At 43.0% G+C, this 18238-nt stretch overlaps 1 protein-coding gene across 1 annotated transcript; it reads right to left on the bottom strand.

Moving 5' to 3' along the window:
* Positions 1-1772: 1772 nt before the first annotated feature.
* On the bottom strand, positions 1773-5635 carry UTS2 (urotensin 2). The gene is made up of 4 exons (XM_069034994.1): positions 5485-5635; positions 3178-3288; positions 2656-2699; positions 1773-2030 (listed from the first exon to the last, which is right to left on the bottom strand). The coding sequence occupies exons 1-4, from the start codon at positions 5585-5587 to the stop codon at positions 1914-1916; spliced, it is 375 nt and encodes a 124-aa protein (XP_068891095.1). The 5' UTR covers positions 5588-5635; the 3' UTR covers positions 1773-1913.
* Positions 5636-18238: the final 12603 nt, after the last annotated feature.

Raw genomic sequence — 18238 nt, 5'->3', positions numbered from 1 at the left:
GGAATTCTGGTATATTAGAATTAGCTGAATTCCCCCTCAGCCCCTGCTGCTGTGAGCTGACCTAGCTGGAACAATAAATTGATTGGGCATTGCTTCTTTAGATGCCAGAAATGTTAGCAAGTATTTTGCAGTTTTAAAAGCCAAAGTTTCACTATTTATAGCTTAATTACCTTGTCTCAACCCCATCCTCAACACCTGACAGCTCTTCATTTCTTCACTCTCTTAGGCAGATGGCTAGTGAACTTTTTAATTCTTGTAATATTTTTTCTATTATCATTCACTCTGGTTTTATTTATTTAGCATTATGCTTGCAATTTTTGAAAATACATATATTTTTTCCCCCCAGTCTTTTTAGGCTCTACACTTCTCCCTGGCTATATGTCTATCTTAGCTGGTTATTCATTTAGATAAATTGGAAGTCTTTTCTGACAAGTTTTTATTGGCTGCTGAGGTAGCAGAAAAAGAGTAATTTCCAGAGAGGCACTGACTTGATCCACTGTGTAAGAGAAGAATGAAAGTTTAACAGATTTCAAATAGCTGCACAGTGCATCCTGCTGCTCTGACTTTGAGGACATTTTTCTCTATTACAGCTGGCATCGCCTGTCTATAATTTACGTGAAGTGAACAAGCTGTTTTAAGCCTGTAGGCTTTGTTTAAACAGCACAGTCAGAGATTTATCATGTGTACTGTTGAGATCAGTGTAGCTGTAAGGTGTTTACTTCAAGCTTCCTGTGAACCTTGATTGGCATGAGGTTTATACAAAGTATATATTGAGCAGGGGATCGCAGCTCAGACAGTTTGTGCATATTACCAAAATGGCATCCCCCAGAGATGATTCCTGACTGTTTAGCTCTATTTCTTGCAGTTAGTATCAGAAGGTACCCAGGAGTGAGAGAGTCTGGTGCTACTCTGCATACAAAGAAATCAGGCTAGAAGCCTTTTGTAGCTGCTGTTTTGTCCTCTCCTTTATTTATGTTACATGCCAAGATACAGCAACGTTATCAGTGAGTGGTAGCTCAGGGGAACAAGTCTCATTGTACTTGTGTCCAAGCCGGGAGGTGGCTTGTCCTGGTAACACAGATTATCTATGTCCATGTATCACCTTCCTGCACCTGTGTGTGCAGGCACATAAGTGCAGGTCACAGACACAGAATCTTTCAAATGGTGTCATTCCTGCCTCCACTGACTGTCCAAATCTGGGTGTAAAGTCCTGACAATCATGTTTACCTTCCATACTGTGCTTGATGATAATCATACACAATTCTTAAAGCCCATGGTATGCACAGGCAGCCCTGTTGTTATGGGTAGCTGGGGGCTGGGAAAAGAGCAGAGAAATAGATTTGTGGGTCTTTTTACAAAGTGACCGAGAGAAACAGTCATCTCCAGCAGCAGTGGGAGCAGATGCTTGATCCTGACCTGTGCTGATTGTTTTTGTGGTGCCTTGGGGATGGCAGGAGGGGACTGGGCACTGTTAAGCTGCCATCCCTTCCCTGCTCAATATATACTCAATATATATCTTCAGGGAATGGAACAATGACCCTTTCTTCCTGGCACCCTAATCTACATCAAGTGACAAAGGAGAAAGTCCCCTTGCCTCTGGGCAGTTGAGCTCTTCTGGGAGTTTTCGCAGAACCCCTCCAGAATCTTGCTTCCCCTGCCCAAGTTCTCTTTGTGTTGTGTATTTATCTCTTTTTCCCTTTACTTTCTTCCTGTTGTGCTGAGCTCTAAGGAAATACTACATTGGTCACAACATAATTGCAAAACATCAAGAATTTATTCATTTCCAAGTAGCATAGAGTCTAAAGTTAGGCGCTGCCTTCATGTTTCTTCATTCTCATTTTAAATCAAGCGAATCTATATACATGTTTTCAGACATCTGTATAAATTATGCAGCCAGTCAGGGAGTTTCCTGTTTACACACAGTATTTCCAGAAGCACTCAGAAAGATTCCCACGTTTCTTGTACTGTTTCCTGTCCTTGGTCAAGAAACGTCCCAGCAAAGCGATTCGAGGATGATTTCCATAGAAAGTCTGAAATCAAACAGCATTAGAGAGGTTACTGGTGGATGATCCTTGTTCCCAGTGGGAAAGTACACTCTGCACTACCCCCACCCTTCCTGATCATCCAGCCCTGTGTTCTGACTGGAGAAGGAGGGGACTGCCCAGTGTGACCTCTGCTTTAAATGTTGCACTAAAAACTCGTCTCTGTCTCCTGCATTTACATTTGATTCAGCAGGAAGTGAACAGGGATTATGTTCTCCATGTACCTAACGGTTCATAACAAATCAGATAATACTGTGCAGCCTGTGCTTGGGATGGGAGGGGGAAATACTGGTGCCTGAGCTGATGAAGCTGGAAATTGGCCTTTACTTAGCTGTTTTTCTGGGGGGGGGGAGAGGGGGAAGTGGAGGATTTAGAGTTAAATGGTCTGGATTACTTGCTCTCTCTTTTTTTTTTTTTCCTTTTCTATTTTCTTCCCCCTCCCCTGTCTAATTGCTAAGTAATTCAAGCTTCAAGAACCCTGTGGTGTACAGCTTTAGTCTATACTGTTCATGAAGTCTGGGGCTCTGAAATGATGTCTCGGTAACAATTCTGTGTAGTTTAAAATGTAGAGTGTTATTTTCCTTGTTTCAGTGACAGATGGTCATTTACTTACCTCTTTGATATTTTCCCCTGGGTTGTAGTTGCTGGGGGTAAGGCCTGTTAGAGGGGAGACACAATGAAATGTTTTACCATTTAGAAAACATGAATTTGGCAAGTAATTCTCATGTGCCATAATGCTATAGCTGACAGAGGTCTTGGACTGGAATGTGCAAGGGTAACATCTGTTGCTTCCCAAACCATCCATTGCTATTGATTCTGCACTTTCTGCAAGTAGTGATGTTTTGTAGAACTGCTGTTTTGTTCTGTTTGCCAGCTCCTCTTAGGCCAATATTCTCCTTGCCCTAGTTTTGCTGTCTGGAAGTTCTGCAAAATTAATTTGGAGACTTTATCAGGTAGTGTTGAGCTGCAGGCATGGCTGCTCAGCAGGTTTCCCCCAGGTCCCAGTTAACTGAATGACAGCTGTTTGTTGCCTGTGCGTAATGTTGTATTTCAGCAAGTACCTGGGAGCTGGGTTACGGTATCTGTGGGAGCTGGAGGTGCAGACCATGGGCACCCTCCCATGGAAAATCCTCACCTGCTTTGTTGTCCTCAGTCAGTGTGCCCAGGAGCTCTGGCAGGAACTGGAGCAGGGAGGTGCTTCTGAGGCTGCCCAACCTCTCCAGGTTTAACCTCGAATCTTCATCAGCTGCCAATGGAAGATGACAGAAACAGGCACAGGGTGAGTCTTTTGCTTTGCATCCCTGTTTCAGTCTGTCTCAGGTGATTTTTGATCAGATCTGTTGGCCCCACCTGTTGAAGATTTTCATGAAAGCACCAATCATCCATCCTTATTTAATTATTATAATAGGGAATCATTGATTTTGTGTTTCTTTCCTTCCAAAGCTTTGAGAAAAGATACCTTCCTGGAGTTAATCTCAGATTCTCATTTCTCTGGCAGATGTTTTGTTAAGAAAGTTTTTGACCAACAGCAGCCCGTCCTATCACTTGAGGTACTCAACCTTGTCCTTCCAGTATACAGCTGAGACTTGTATGCCATTTTAAAAATTTTATTTTAGTTCATTTCTTTATCAACTAGTTCCTATGCTGAAGCTTTCCTATGAATAATGACAAAACTTCCTGTTTAAAACCTATTAACCTGATCAGTTTTCTAAATGCAATAAAAGGTGTGGAAGGGCAGGAATAAAGGTAGGAAAATTTACAATTTATTTTGGCAGCTGTGCTTCTCATTGTGTATCAGCCATCTCTCATTTAATGTGTGTACCAGTACAGATGTTACTACTTTTTCCAAAACAACAGCTTGCTGGTAGCTGATAGAATTAATTTGTCTATGCATAGTGAATTTAGAATTCTGTGGCTAGCCTTTGCCCTGTGGCAGGTTGCCAACAGAAGCCCTTAGCAGTGCTTTATTCCAAGTAGCTTGGGTATTTGTAATCAGAGCAGTAAATTTCATCTTTGCTAATATATAGCAGACATCCAAACTTGTGGGCAACCAGAGGGTGTCACTATCAAGCACTATTTGTGTAGATGAATACAATTTTGTAGTTGTACATGTTGGCGACCCTGTGGAGTTTCAGTTGCTCTGACCTGCAGGGAGGGGTGTGACTGTGTAGGTCCTCACATGGATATGTAAGAAAACAAACTGAAAAAATTTGCACAAAACATTTCAAAAACTTGCACAAAGATCAAGAACTTGAAGACCTTGGACATGCATGTTATTAGCTTATTCACTGCATAAAAGGACATTTGCAAAGGACAGCAGGGATTTCATTGTAGGACACAGAATAAGAATACAAAAAATTCCCAGTGCCATGTGGAGACAATCCAGATCTCTGGCTGTGGATTATTCTTTAAATCAGGGCAGTGCTAGCAGGTAAATTTGCTTTAAGATTTAAAAGAAACCCCAACCCTCTTTAAGAGTTCCTCTTCTATGTTATCACTCCTAGACTCTTTATATTTGTACGGAGGATTTAAGAAGCACAGTGTCTTGAAACTAATGCAGTAATGGTCAGAGCCAGCTATGATGTGACAGATATTACTCATATTGAGTCAGGGGTACCTGGAAATGCAAATTACATAGTGGAAGGCTTGAGAAGGTGCTGGCTTAGTGACTCCAAGATTTTCAAAGCAACCTGGGGACTGCTGATACCTATAAACCAGCACAACAGCTGTTGCAAAGCAGGTAAGAACAGCCACTTTCTAATAGTCAGCTTTATGCAATAACTTTTGGGTTGGTTTGCCTGTTCTTTCAGAACTCATTTCAGGAAGTCTTCCAGTACCAGTCAGGTCTGATGACAGTAACCTTCCAGATTCTGCTGTGCATTTTTGCTGAGCCATTTCAAACTTTGAGCATCTTTCTCAAGCAAAGATTTATTCTTTCTCTGGGCTGAATGGAATCTGAATTAGTGCAAACAGCATTCTCAATACATAGGAGTGTAAGACAGACTTGCCTGTTCTTGATGTTTGCAGTAGGTTTCCTCCTTTTTAAAAACAAAATAGCTCATTTCAAAGGGTAGAAACAGGAGAGACTGTACAGCCAAGTTTGTTTAAGTTACCCAATGCCTATGAATGCTCAGACAGACACTGAATACCAGCTCAAATTCAGTGCTGTAAGGCTCAGATCCCTTTTTCTCCTCAATGCATACCTTTGTTTCCTGGACCTCAAAGCAGCAGGGGGTAACTGCTTAGGGCACCCAACCTCCCCATTGTACAAGACCAGCACCCACTGCTATATCCCTTGTGCTGCTGGTGTCCTGAAGGCATTCCTGCTTTTCCTACAGCTGAGCAGCACAGATTGAGGCCCCTTGGAAAGCACACCTTCTGCTTTTCTGCTTTTACTGCTCCAGGCCCTGCATTATAACCATTAAAATCAAAAGACTCTTACCTGAGTGTTGATACGACGTCTCACTGGCATTGATGATGGGGAGAGACAAGAGAGGACAGGAGAAGCTGATGATAATGAGACAGCAGAGTATCAGTTTATGCATTGTGGCTGTGTTGGATGTTTCGTTTTGTCTAACCCTGTAACTCAAAACTCCTGTCTGACTGTAGCCTCAGCTCCCAGTTTCACCCATTATATAGCCACTCATGATCTCATAAATATCATCATGTTCTCTCCCCCCTTCAAAAAAAAATCCAATGAATTTATTGCCCATTGATTCTAAATGGAAACCACTTTGCATTGATGTAATTTTTCAAGGTAACAGTTCATAGACAATAAATTTACTGTCTTATAGCTTGGTGTACAAAATGGATATTATATCAAACCAAGCACAGTAAAGTTTATAAATCTGGCATTAAAAAAAAAGTAACTTTCAGTTATAAATCATGAGTTAACAAAAGGGTCAGACGTTGGTTGAAATGACCAGGGCAATAAGACAGCTGATTTATGAGCCTTAGCAGCCTTGACGCAAAGCATCTGATATGAAATGCACTCTTTTTTTTCTCTTCTTTGTGAGATGGATGAATGTGTTGTGTTGTGTTTGTTGTGCCAGAAAAAGTAAAAAAGAGAGGAGTTAAAAAATCTTGTTAACTTACAAAGATATGGGGAATTCAAATTTTTTATTTGTTTTGCCCCCCCCCCTTGCAGAATTTCACATCTTTTTATTTGGGAAGACCTCATCCAATGGTGCCCTAGAGAACTGTCTTGGCAGAGAAAGTACAGCTTCCATCTGGAGACTTCTTGGTACATATAAACTGCTTTGGTTGATATTAAACAGGTCTCTCGGTAGACTGGAAGACCCTTTTCCATTTCACTTATCTTCTCTTTCAGGTGGAACTAACTACTTAATTCTGAGTATGTTAGCAAGGTTTTTCCCCTGTTTGCCTTTTGCTTTTGCCTAATGCTAACACAGGAGTTTCCTTATATAATCTCATCACCTTAGTCCTTGACTATTTCTCTCCATCTATTGTATTTTGTCTTCTTTACTTCCAATTTTATGTATCATATCACAGAGCAAGGACTGAGTGGACTGGTCCCTCACCTCCATTCTCTGTGAAGTGTCATATCCAACTGTATAGAGCCTTGAAAATAATAAAAATATTTTTATTGCTTATGGCAATACTCTTTAATGGTGAGAAGATAATGCCTGTTCGTAACAAACTGAGATTTGTTACTTTTCTGTCTCTCAAATGGTTTCATCTTCAAATTCTGTTCAAAATACTATGAAAACCAACTAATGTTACTAAAGTTGTTTCCTTATGCTGAATTTTGTGATAATTTTCAGTTGAAAAAGGGGGAGCTTACCTGCTTCTCATCTTTCTCCTTTATTAGCATTTCCTGTTGAAGATTAGTTTTTATATTGTACATCCCGTGGCTTCTAAGACTAATTTCAAATTGACTACATCATCCATATAGAACAGAAGTATTTCTGCTGCAGGTCTAACTCAAAGGGAGCAGTCCCCCCGTGGGTGGGCTAACAGGGTGTCCAGAAACACCCTGTGGGCTCTGAAAGAGGTTGAAATTGGAAGGCACCTCTGGAAACCACATAGTCTAATCCCCCTGCTCCAAGCAGGGTCAGCCAAAGCAGTTTGTCCAGGAGTGTGTCCAGTCAGGTTTGAATAGATCCAAGGATGGAATGGGACAGAATTCCAAAGCTAAGCTTGGTAAGGTCCTTGGCATCCCCACCTAAGTTCAAATGCTCTGATCTGAGTGCACAGGTGGGGTGTGGGAGAGATGGGAAAGGTCCTGCCAGCCTAAACTTTTCTAAACTTCCCTGTTATGCACAGAGAGGGCTGGTATTTGACTTGCCTTGACTACTGAATATATGCTTCAGGTACCTGAACTACAAATCCTGTTTCTCTGGACTTCTCTTTGCTGAACTGTTTATGACAAAAGAATTTCTCTACAGAATTAACCTAATGCATTTTATTCCTCTCTTTCCCTGTGCTTCCCTATGAGAGAAATAAGTAACAAGAGAGGAATTCTCTCTCCTCATCTGAGTCATGCAGCTCTTCGTTCCAAAACTGCAGACAGTAATTAGGTCTGATTTGATGCATGATCTCACTGTTGGTGCTGGATGCTCTGTACCAATGCTTCTCCTTCAGTGAACTATCAATGACAATGGTATTATCAATATTCACTCTAAGCATCCTCCAAGGAAAGCTAATGAAGCACTCTTACCAGCAACTGCTGTCCTTTGTCTTTTCTCAAGGAAGACTCAGCCTCTTAGAGCCATCATGAAGTGCGTCATGCTCCAGTCGGGCAACTTGCCCGCAGCTTATTGCCTCTGCTCAGGTCTGAAGTTGTCACTTAGACACTCTTTCCTCTCCCAAAATGTCAAAGGCATCTCCCTCGGGCGACAGTGCCAACGTCATCGTGCAGAGCAGAGAAACAGCTCATCCTAAACAAAGGTACAAAGGATCCATGGGAGAGGGAAGTCAGTGGGAATGGCACTTTGAAAACTTGGAAATCGATTGGAAATTCTTTTGCAATATTTTGTGGTGAAAGTTTTCAAAGTTCTTATTTATGCTTATTTATTCTTTCAAGGGTCTCAGGGCAGCAGTAGCTAGATAAATTACAGCAACAGGGTTAGATAAATTACTGAGCAAATTCTAAGCATTAAATATATGTTAACCTATCATAATAGATTATCCTTCATTATCAGAAGAAACAGCAATTCTTGGTTTAATAGGATGGCTCATGAAGAACAAGTTGCTAGTGAAGCCAAAAGACAACTTTGAAAAAAAATAAAAACAAGACACAATGAAACGAATCAAAAACGTCCCCAAAAATTATCTACTACTGTGCAAAATAGTATGGGTGAAATGTAATCTATAATGCAACAGTTCTTTCCCCTGTTGTTAAGTGCTTTATGGCAAGCAAACATGAGTTATTAGTCAAATACTGTAACAGCTGGCAAAACCAGGAATTCCAGGCGGTGTGATTTACCAGTAGCATTTGTATGAGGGACTTCTTCAGAGGATGTAACTTCTGGTGTAAAACTTAGTTAAAACTTAAATTTAGTTTACAAGAAGAGAGGTGTGCAATAGAATGATTTTGTACTGGCGCTGTAATTGCAGATGAGCTCGTTATTGTATGAGCACCCATCTCTTGAATTTTACCACCGTTTTTAACTTAACATCTTGTTTCAATGAGTTATATGTGTTGGCTGGTAGGACAGAAAAACATTTGCACTGCTGTTTATTTTTCTGGTAAGGTCTAGTGTATGGGGGCCTGGGGGGTTTTTCTTTGCTGTTACTGCAGATATCTGTCCTCATTAGCACCTAAAAAGTTTACTTTGATGTAAAATTTAACATTTTAGCTGATTATTCAGCTTTATAACATGATTATTAGATCTATTTTTCATACTGAAATAGCTACCTTGTGAGGTCATATATGTAATAAGGTGGTTTTTTCCTGCTACTGGATTGCCTTGCCCTATTTATACTCTGCATATCTTGAAAGTAACATTGGATATATCATTGCTGAAGGTTTATTGATTTTTTTTTTTAAGGGTTGGTTGGTCATTTTAAGCATTCTTAAAAATGTGAGGTCAAATTATCTATTTACTGGACCTGTTTGGAGAATAAGGAAACCAAAGGAAAAAGCTAACCATAACTTGGGCCCCTGCTGTTAACTTTCTATTTGAAGATGCTTCCTCTGTTCACTGTGTGTGAGCTGCAATGCAGCACATTTGGGGTATGTTCTCTATAACCACACAGCACTATTTGGGTATGCATGGGAGTATTTGATCTTCTGAATTTCCTTCAGTGCTTTGTAATACCTCTGACAGGTTCTTACCTAGGCTCTCTTGTTCTGAGGTGGGTTGAAGGTGTGTAGGTGAGTGTGTGCTTGCCTGGACACAGGGGTCTGTGTGATGAAGATGATGGGTCCTTAGGCCTCTCTGAAGATATTTTATTTTGCTACAGAGTTGGCAGGGTCTAAAAATTCCCGAGCATGGGATCACAGCTGCCCAAACACTGCTCCTTTGTAGTACAGTTTCCACCAGTTTGAGGGGAAAAAACCCTCTTGCTCTTTGGCCCTGCTGTGCTGGCCCACTATAGTCTGGGTATATTCTCCAAGTGAAGCTTGACAAACTGGTCCCTGATTCCCCTGTCCTCTCAGCACTGCAGAATTACCAACCTGAACCTTCACGCTGTTTGACGTGAAGGAAAGTAAATCTGGCATGACTGAGGCTTGGAAATCCAGCACATCAATATCTTACGGGAATTGAATTCTGGATAACACAGCCGCAAACAGAGGAGCAGAAACCAGATCTTGAAATAAGGCTTCTTTCACAAAAAAAAAAGTAATGGAACTAACTACGCAATTACAGCTTATTTTTAAAACTGAAATTATGACAGCAGAGTGTGTAAGGAAAGAGAGGAACACATCTGCAGCAAGGCTGGAACTTTCTCTGTACCTTTCTCCTGCTATCCCAAGGTATCCCAAATAATCTGTTCAAATCTAATAAAAAATTATAATCTGGGTAAAAGCAAAAAAAACCCCTTCTTTGTTTCATTTTTCTGGTCATTACACTGGTCATCACAGAAAGGAGCACAAAGCAGTCTTGCTGAAAGGCACAGGCTCTTTGTTAGCTCTGTCCTTCTCCTCATTTCATCAGTCCCAGCTGTAGAGCAAGCAGGAGCCTTGGGCTCATCTCGTGGGGAGTGCACAGGTTTCTGTAACACTGCTGCATTTGGAACCGGTAAAACTTCCCAAGCTGGGCTTCTTTGTGGTGGAGAACTCCGTACTGAGACGTAAGGTAAAACTTTTCAAGGTAAAACTTTTAGAGTAGTCCAAATCAGCTGTGAGCTAGCCAGCACTCCAGTCCTTCCTTCCTGAGGTGGGGGGTGTGGGGGCAGAGAAGAGTTGGGAAGAACAGAGACAGGTGAGCTCGGTTTCGTGCCGGGTTTAGGGGAGAGCAGAGACAGGTGAGCTCGGTTTCGTGCCGGGTTTTGGGGAGAACAGAGACAGGTGAGCTCGGTTTCGTGCCGGGTTTAGGGGAGAACAGAGACAGGTGAGCTCGGTTTCGTGCCGGGTTTAGGGGAGAACAGAGACAGGTGAGCTCGGTTTCGTGCCGGGTTTAGGGGAGAACAGAGACAGGTGAGCTCGGTTTCGTGCCGGGTTGGGGGGGAGAACAGAGACAGGTGAGCTCGGTTTCGTGCCGGGTTTGGGGGAGAGAACAGAGACAGGTGAGCTCGGTTTCGTGCCGGGTTTAGGGGAGAACAGAGACAGGTGAGCTCGGTTTCGTGCCGGGTTTTGGGGAGAACAGAGACAGGTGAGCTCGGTTTCGTGCCGGGTTGGGGGGGAAAACAGAGACAGGTGAGCTCGGTTTCGTGCCGGGTTTTGGGGGGGAGAACAGAGACAGGTGAGCTCGGTTTCGTGCCGGGTTTGGGGGAGAACAGAGACAGGTGAGCTCGGTTTCGTTCCGGGTTTGGGGGAGAACAGAGACAGGTGAGCTCGGTTTCGTGCCGGGTTTGGGGGAGAACAGAGACAGGTGAGCTCGGTTTCGTGCCGGGTTTGGGGGGGAGAACAGAGACAGGTGAGCTCGGTTTCGTGCCGGGTTGGGGGGGAGAACAGAGACAGGTGAGCTCGGTTTCGTTCCGGGTTTGGGGGAGAACAGAGACAGGTGAGCTCGGTTTCGTGCCGGGTTTGGGGGAGAACAGAGACAGGTGAGCTCGGTTTCGTGCCGGGTTTGGGGGAGAACAGAGACAGGTGAGCTCGGTTTCGTTCCGGGTTTGGGGGAGAACAGAGACAGGTGAGCTCGGTTTCGTGCCGGGTTTTGGGGGGGAGAACAGAGACAGGTGAGCTCGGTTTCGTTCCGGGTTTGGGGGAGAACAGAGACAGGTGAGCTCGGTTTCGTGCCGGGTTTGGGGGAGAACAGAGACAGGTGAGCTCGGTTTCGTTCCGGGTTTGGGGGAGAACAGAGACAGGTGAGCTCGGTTTCGTGCCGGGTTTTGGGGGGGAGAACAGAGACAGGTGAGCTCGGTTTCGTGCCGGGTTTGGGCCCGGGGCTGGCGGGGCTCGGGGGGCGCTGACCCCGTGAGGGCCCCGTGCCGGGAGGTGGCGCTGCGGAGCCCCCGCGGGACCTGCGGGGCTGAGGGTGTGAGGGTGTGGGGCTGGGGTTGAGGGGTCTGTGTGTGTGTGTGGCTGGGGCTGAGGGGTCTGTGTGTGTGTGTGGCTGGGGCTGAGGGGTCTGTGTGTGTTTGGCTGGGGTTGAGGGGTCTGTGTGTGTTTGGCTGGGGCTGAGGGGTCTGTGTGTGTGTGTGGCTGGGGCTGAGGGGTCTGTGTGTGTTTGGCTGGGGTTGAGGAGTCGGGGTGTGTGTGTTTGGCTGGGGCTGAGGGGTCTGTGTGTGTGTGTGTGTGGCTGGGGCTGAGGGGTCTGTGTGTGTTTGGCTGGGGCTGAGGAGTCTGTGTGTGTGTGTTTGGCTGGGGCTGAGGGGTCGGGGTGTGTGTTTGGCTGGGGCTGAGGGGTCTGTGTGTGTGTTTGGCTGGGGGATGTGTGTTTGGGTTTGAGGGGTCAGTTTGTGTGTGCGTGTTTGGTTTTGGGGAGGTTGGTGTGTGTATGTTTGGTTTGGGGAGGTCAGTATGTGTATGTGTTTGGTTGGGTATGAGGCTGTTGGTGTGTTTGGAGGGTTCAGGGGTGTATTCCGATTTGGGGATGTTGGGGTGTGTGTTTGGCTGGGTTTGGGGGTGTCAGTGTGTGTGTGTTTGGTGAAGTTGGGGGATCAGTGTGTTTGTGGGTGGGTTTGGCTGGGTTTGGGGGTGTCAGTGTGTGTTTGGTGAGGTTGGGGGATCAGTGTGTTTGTGGGTGGGTTTGGCTGGGTTTGGGGGTGTCTGTGTGTGTGTGTGTTGGAGGGGTTGATGTGTGTTTTGGTTTGGGGCAGTTGGTGTGTTTGGTTGGGTTTGGGGAGGTGTTTGGGAGTGCTTGTGTGTTTGGCTGGATTTGGGGGGAGTCAGAGTATGTGTGTATTTATGTTGGGGGGTGTCCATGTGTGTTTGGGTTGAGTTTGGGTGGGGTCAGTGTGTGTTTGATTGGTTTTGGAGATGTCAGTTTGTGTTTGGGGGAGTCAGTGCGTTTGTGTGGTTGGGTTTGAGGGGGGTCAGTGTGTTCCTGTTTGGTTGGGTTTGGGTTTTTCTTCATTTTTCTCTTCTGTTGCCTTCTTGCACATGCACATATTTCTCAGCTAAGTGACTCTTACCTGTTTTTTTGAAGAATTATTTAGCATGATCAAGAGACTTCTTACTGTGGAGGAAGTACCCATACTGTGTATTCCTCAGGCATTGGTTTTTCTTGAGCAGCTTTACTGGTAGGAGTCAGCACCAGCACAGGCACTGGTACTGTATTGGAGGCTCAGCCTACTAAGGAGCACCCCAACAATGTGTGAATCAAAGCAAAGCAGACAGGTCAGGACAGAGTCATTATCCAGGAATGGGTCTTGCATGGAGAGTGGTGTGATCTGCTCTGCTTTCCCCTGTGCTGCAGTCGCCTTCCTTCTCCTATCACCTTTGCTCTCTTGGCTTTTCTAGAAGCAGTCAAGGCTGGTTCTCATGATAAGAAGCTTGGAAGACCTGCCTTTTTTATGTCATTTAAATCTCTGAAATCCGAGTTAAAGCATTTTCTGCAGGCTTTTGGCCTTCATGGGGCTTTTATGTAGCAGACCCTTTGTTAGTCCTTTCTTATGCCTTGTTCCATTTAATGTACTATTTTACCTTTCCCCTCTCTTCCTCCTGAGCTCCTGTCTCATCTCTGGGTGTCTGGTCACCTGCACCACTGTTGCAAAGAGCTGGTGCCAGTTCACTGCCCATTGCCTTGGGCTCCCACTAAGCACAGCTCAGACTGCAGCTGCACACCAAGCTGTCTGCACTAAATGTATTTCTCAACAATACTATCAGCAGCCCATGCTGTATTTCTCTTTTTAAAACAATAGCATAGTCTTTCTGAGGTTTAATTTAGGTTGTAATAAAAAATTATCAAGCTAATCCTGCTGCAGAGATAGGTGGGATTGCTGCATACTATGACATTTTTCTCTTCTGTTCTTAAACTTACACCATTCACTATTTTTTAAGTAGAGTATTGAGGGGTCTTCCAAACAAATTATTGCCCTGGAGGCTGCCTATGCAAACACCTATTCAGCTAAGGATTTAAAGGAATGAATTCCAGCTTAACATTTCTGTCTCCTAAGGCTTCAAATGCAATTTTTTAAAAAACTGGTACTACTAATGTCAAAAAGGGAAGCAGCAATTCCCTGCTGATTCTTTTCTTAGTAGTTTGGATGATGGGGGTGGGCAGGCCAGGCTGTTGTCTTTTACCTTTTTCTGGCCCAAAGTGAAGAAGTGCAGAAATAGTAAAGAAGCAAATTGCAAGAGATGGATGAGGCATAAGAATTGTCTTCCAGATTTCCCTGCCTGAGACTACTTCATACTCTGTTAACTGCATGGTGCTCTGACTCATTACTTTCTTACTAGAAACCATTTTATTGGAAACTTAGTAAGATTTTACTGTCTTTTAAGATTATGCCCTGTTTCATTGTCTAAAAGAGCTAGAGGATAAGGACTTTAATCTACAGTGGTGATAGAACAAAACAATGTTGTCAGAGGTATCCTTGTGCTTTTTAAAAAAATTTTTTCTATCTAGCTTTTCACATTTGGTGTACACGTGTTCTTCCTGATAATTTTTATCACAGAGTCTTAGAATTACTTTTCACTCCAATATCCATAGCTGATATCAGAGGACAAATTTCAGGTACTTCTGTAGAAGTTCAGTGTGTGGGCAGGAGCCACTGACTAATTAAGAGGAATGCTAATAATCGTTGGCATTTAGCTGTTGTCCACTTAGCGTAGGCAGTAAATGAATGGCGCACAAAAGCAGACTTTAATTTTTTTACTTTGCTTTCTGACTGCATAATCCCTTTAATCCTTTGCTATCAGAGTTTTTTTATTAATTAAATGGAATCTCTGCAGGCTCAGTGATTCACATTTCAGGGCAAATACGTGTATTTAATGGGGGAGGATTGGCATAGGTCTCATTGGACAACTTGAGGTTTAAAACAGTTCTTTCAAGGTTATTTTGTAAATGAATTTGTGTTCTTTGGCAGTCAGCCGTGTAGGATCTTTACTGTTTAAGAGCTGAGTTCCAGTTTAGCAAAGAATTCCTGCTGCAAGTGTTAACTGATTTCTTTGTGATCACTGACTGGTCTTGACTGGGGTAGAAAGCTGTCCCTGGGAATGGGAGTGACCAACAGGAGTAGGAATTAACAAAGGTGAAGGAAGCAGATATCAGACCTTTGTCTTTTGATGTGGCAAGTTCAACGTTTCTTGGTCTAATGGGGTCAGAATCCTCTTTCCTGCAAGAATTCCCAAGGCATATTTATGATATAAGAGGGTTCTGAAGAGCAGTGAGTCTTTAGTTGGGTACTCTTGTTCTTTTGCTACATATGCATCTTTTATGAGTGAGGATTGTAACAGACAGGACCAACTGGTTACTTCTGAGCAGAGTCTTCTGCAGAGATATGGAAACAAGGAAGATCCATCTGTGCATGGTGCATGCATATGTTTCCTATGCTTGGAACAGTGGAATTAGGACCTGGATTACCAGGAAAGGATATATCTGATGAGCTTGTTCTAGCACAGTCCTGTATTTTCTCTTGATGCTCTTGCTGCCAGCTGTGCAGCTCCTGTCCTGTAATGTGCAGAAGAACTATATTCTGGTGAAGGAGAAAAATTGCTGCAGATCTTTGCAAAGAACAACACTCCAATTAGCTTTTAGATGCCATTTATGATCTTAAAGGTCTTTTCTCAACCTAAATGATTCAGTGGTTCCTACTCATGGCATCCGTATCTCCACTAGTTCCTGTGACAATCCTCCTTCCTTAAGCTGAAGAGAGTGATGGGGAGGTGTTTCTGGCTGTTTGCTCAGCTCTATTCTTGGCCTTTTCAACTGGGGAAGTGAGTTGATTTTACAGAGCTTAGACCACATAGTGTCCCATCCCAGCACCCATGTAGCTTTTCTAAAAATCCTCTACAAGACAATCAGGATTTGTGCTTAGAAAGAAATAATCCATTGCCAACCACCCTATTTGGAAATAGGATAAAGTAGGAAGCCTCCAAAACTACTTTCATTTAGTGCTTGTTTCTGCCACCATATTCATGTTTTATTTATATGAGGATCTCTTTATGTGTCCTTAGGAATGACTGGAAGAAGGTGCAGAAAGTTATATAAGGTCACCTAATTAGCACTGCCACAGCACAGTAAATCTTTTTCCTGTTCTGTAATTCCCTGAGGCAGATTTAATCACTCTTGAAAAGCACACAGTGTTACATGTTACAGCCTCACTGTTCCGTGTGGGAAGTGTTCTGATCACAGCCCACCCTACTGAGGAGTGCACAGTGAGATGCAATAACAAGAGAATATGTTACTGTCATATCCACTGGGTTTCTGAGCACAGTGCCTGTTCAGCTTCTTAAATCTTTTAACTCTCAAGTTAAAGAAGAGCAGCTTCCTTTTCTCTTATTAGAACTCTTAAGTTTGAGGGAACCATCAAGAATTTCCTGTGCTTACACTCCTACTTCTCTAAGGTAATACATGTATTGAGGTGTGCCACAGCAAGGCAAAAAGTTGCATTATTAAGGATGCCTGTAACAATAATAATGTGAATGGGGGTGTGGGATTTTGGATCTTTTGTGATGAGATTGTAGCTTGATAAGACAACTGTAGTGCTGAACTGCAATGTGCAGCTTCTTTGAAGTCAATAATGTATTTTTCCCACCACTCCTTTCAAATACCTGTTCGCTGTATTTTCCATTCTAGTTTAAGAAAAATATATTATCCTTTAAATACTCCAGTAAATATTGGTTTAGGCATGTCTGTATGCTTATGTTAGAATTGTGTTCTTTCTCAAAGTTGCTCTGAAGTTTGTATGAAGGTGCACTGACTAAAAGTAGTGTGATGCCTTGGTTTTTTCTTTTTGTCTTTTTGCTTTCTTGCAGACCTGCTTAGTGCTCTCTTCAGGTTAAATAGTTCATGCTTGTTCTAAGTTGACAGTATCAAAATATCAATGCTGTGAGTACTAGAAGGATTTTTTAATGTTAATATTTCTCAAGTCTATAGTGTTGTAAGTAAAGGCAAATTATCTCTTTTACCTCTCCACACACCTTCCTTCCCCCCCCCCCCCCAAATTGGGTTTGTTCTAAACCTGCTGAAGTGTTTGTATGCAGGAGAAAAGTGAGCTAAAGTAACCTAAGATTTGGTTTAAAACTGACTTAAATGGGTAACTCGGATATTTTATTTCAGTTTTGAATGGCTTGTTTCAGTTTGGGTTATGTAAACTGAGAGTAGGCATAACAGGTTTAAGATGCACTATGATAAGTCATCCATTAATTGAAGTAGGTGTCTTTGTATGCAATTTTCCATTTGCTAAATCAAATAAAACTTGATTTATTCTCTTAAAGCAAATAGGTTGGAACAGGAGAGATCTTCCCTGGTTTCAGGATGTGTTCAGGTGGTGGTTTCTGTTTGTTAAAGTACAATCCACTTTGGTTCAGAGAATTGGAGGAATAGTCTGATGCTTGACCTGGCAGGCACCCAGGATCTAGAAGGTGAAAGGAAACACAGTAGGTGATATCACAACAAACTTCTGCCAAATGGATGTTAGAGGGAAATTCCATTTTCTATGTATATTATATTAAAATTTCTTATTACAGTGAGGGCAATGACAGTATCCAACAGTTGTTATGCTCAGCTCTCTGTTCCTGATGCACAGCTAACACAGAACCTGTGGGATGGAGAACCTCTTCTTACAGCCCGTGAAGCCTCCCTGTATCAGGGAAGGCTTGTCCATAGCTGAGAGAGGAACTGAGGTGACACTTGGTAATAAAATAAGACTTAGTATAATTTTAAGAATGAAACTTACCTTGACTTTAACAGGTGACAGAAAGTCAAGTGGAGTGGTACAAGTTGCTTGTTAAATAATACATCCTCTGTGTTAAGTCTCATCAGAGTGGACTGTCTCCTATGAAGGTTTTTGCATCATCTGTGTTAGTGTCAGAATGACTGTCAGAGAAACTGTGCTTCTGTCCTGTGAAGGATCTGATAGAAAGACTGAAAATAAGAAATCCTATTCTGCTTTAAAAAAATCATCTGACGTTTACATGTTTTAGAGGAGCCACTACAGTTTCAGAGTCTCTGTCATCCAGAAGTATCAGGCACAGACACACCTGTTTCTATATGTGGAGAGGGAGGTGAGAAACAGAAACCCTTTTGCTAGGAACCTTCCACTTTCCTTAGCCACACAACTCTTGCAAGAAATTACAAAGCCAAGACATGTGACAAACACAATTTTAATTACTGATGCTACTAACTATGCCAGGAAATGGTGCTGGTTCTGGAAGCAATAAAAAAGCAGCAGGCTCCTCTGGTTATACTTATCTTTAAAGAGAATTTGTCTCCTTCTTCCAGGCCTTCAGAACTCTGCTGACATCACTTGGGCCTCTGCGCATGGTCTGGCTAAGAGGACACTTTCTGACTTCCAAGAAAAACAAGTGGAAATTCAAAAAGCTTGCATCTGGCCTGTTACCTCATACCTCAGCCACCTGGGCTGCTTGAGAGTCATTGGGGCATTCCCAGTTCCATTTTGCTTGTTATATAATAAATTAAATGACTGTCAAAAAGAAGAGACAAGCACAGAAAGCAGAC

Source organism: Aphelocoma coerulescens, chromosome 21, assembly GCF_041296385.1.
Source record: "Aphelocoma coerulescens isolate FSJ_1873_10779 chromosome 21, UR_Acoe_1.0, whole genome shotgun sequence".
In the NCBI taxonomy this organism is placed as follows: Eukaryota; Metazoa; Chordata; class Aves; order Passeriformes; family Corvidae; genus Aphelocoma; species Aphelocoma coerulescens.
The sequence above is the reverse complement of the archived record's forward strand: the minus strand, read 5'-3'. Positions and strand labels throughout refer to the sequence as shown.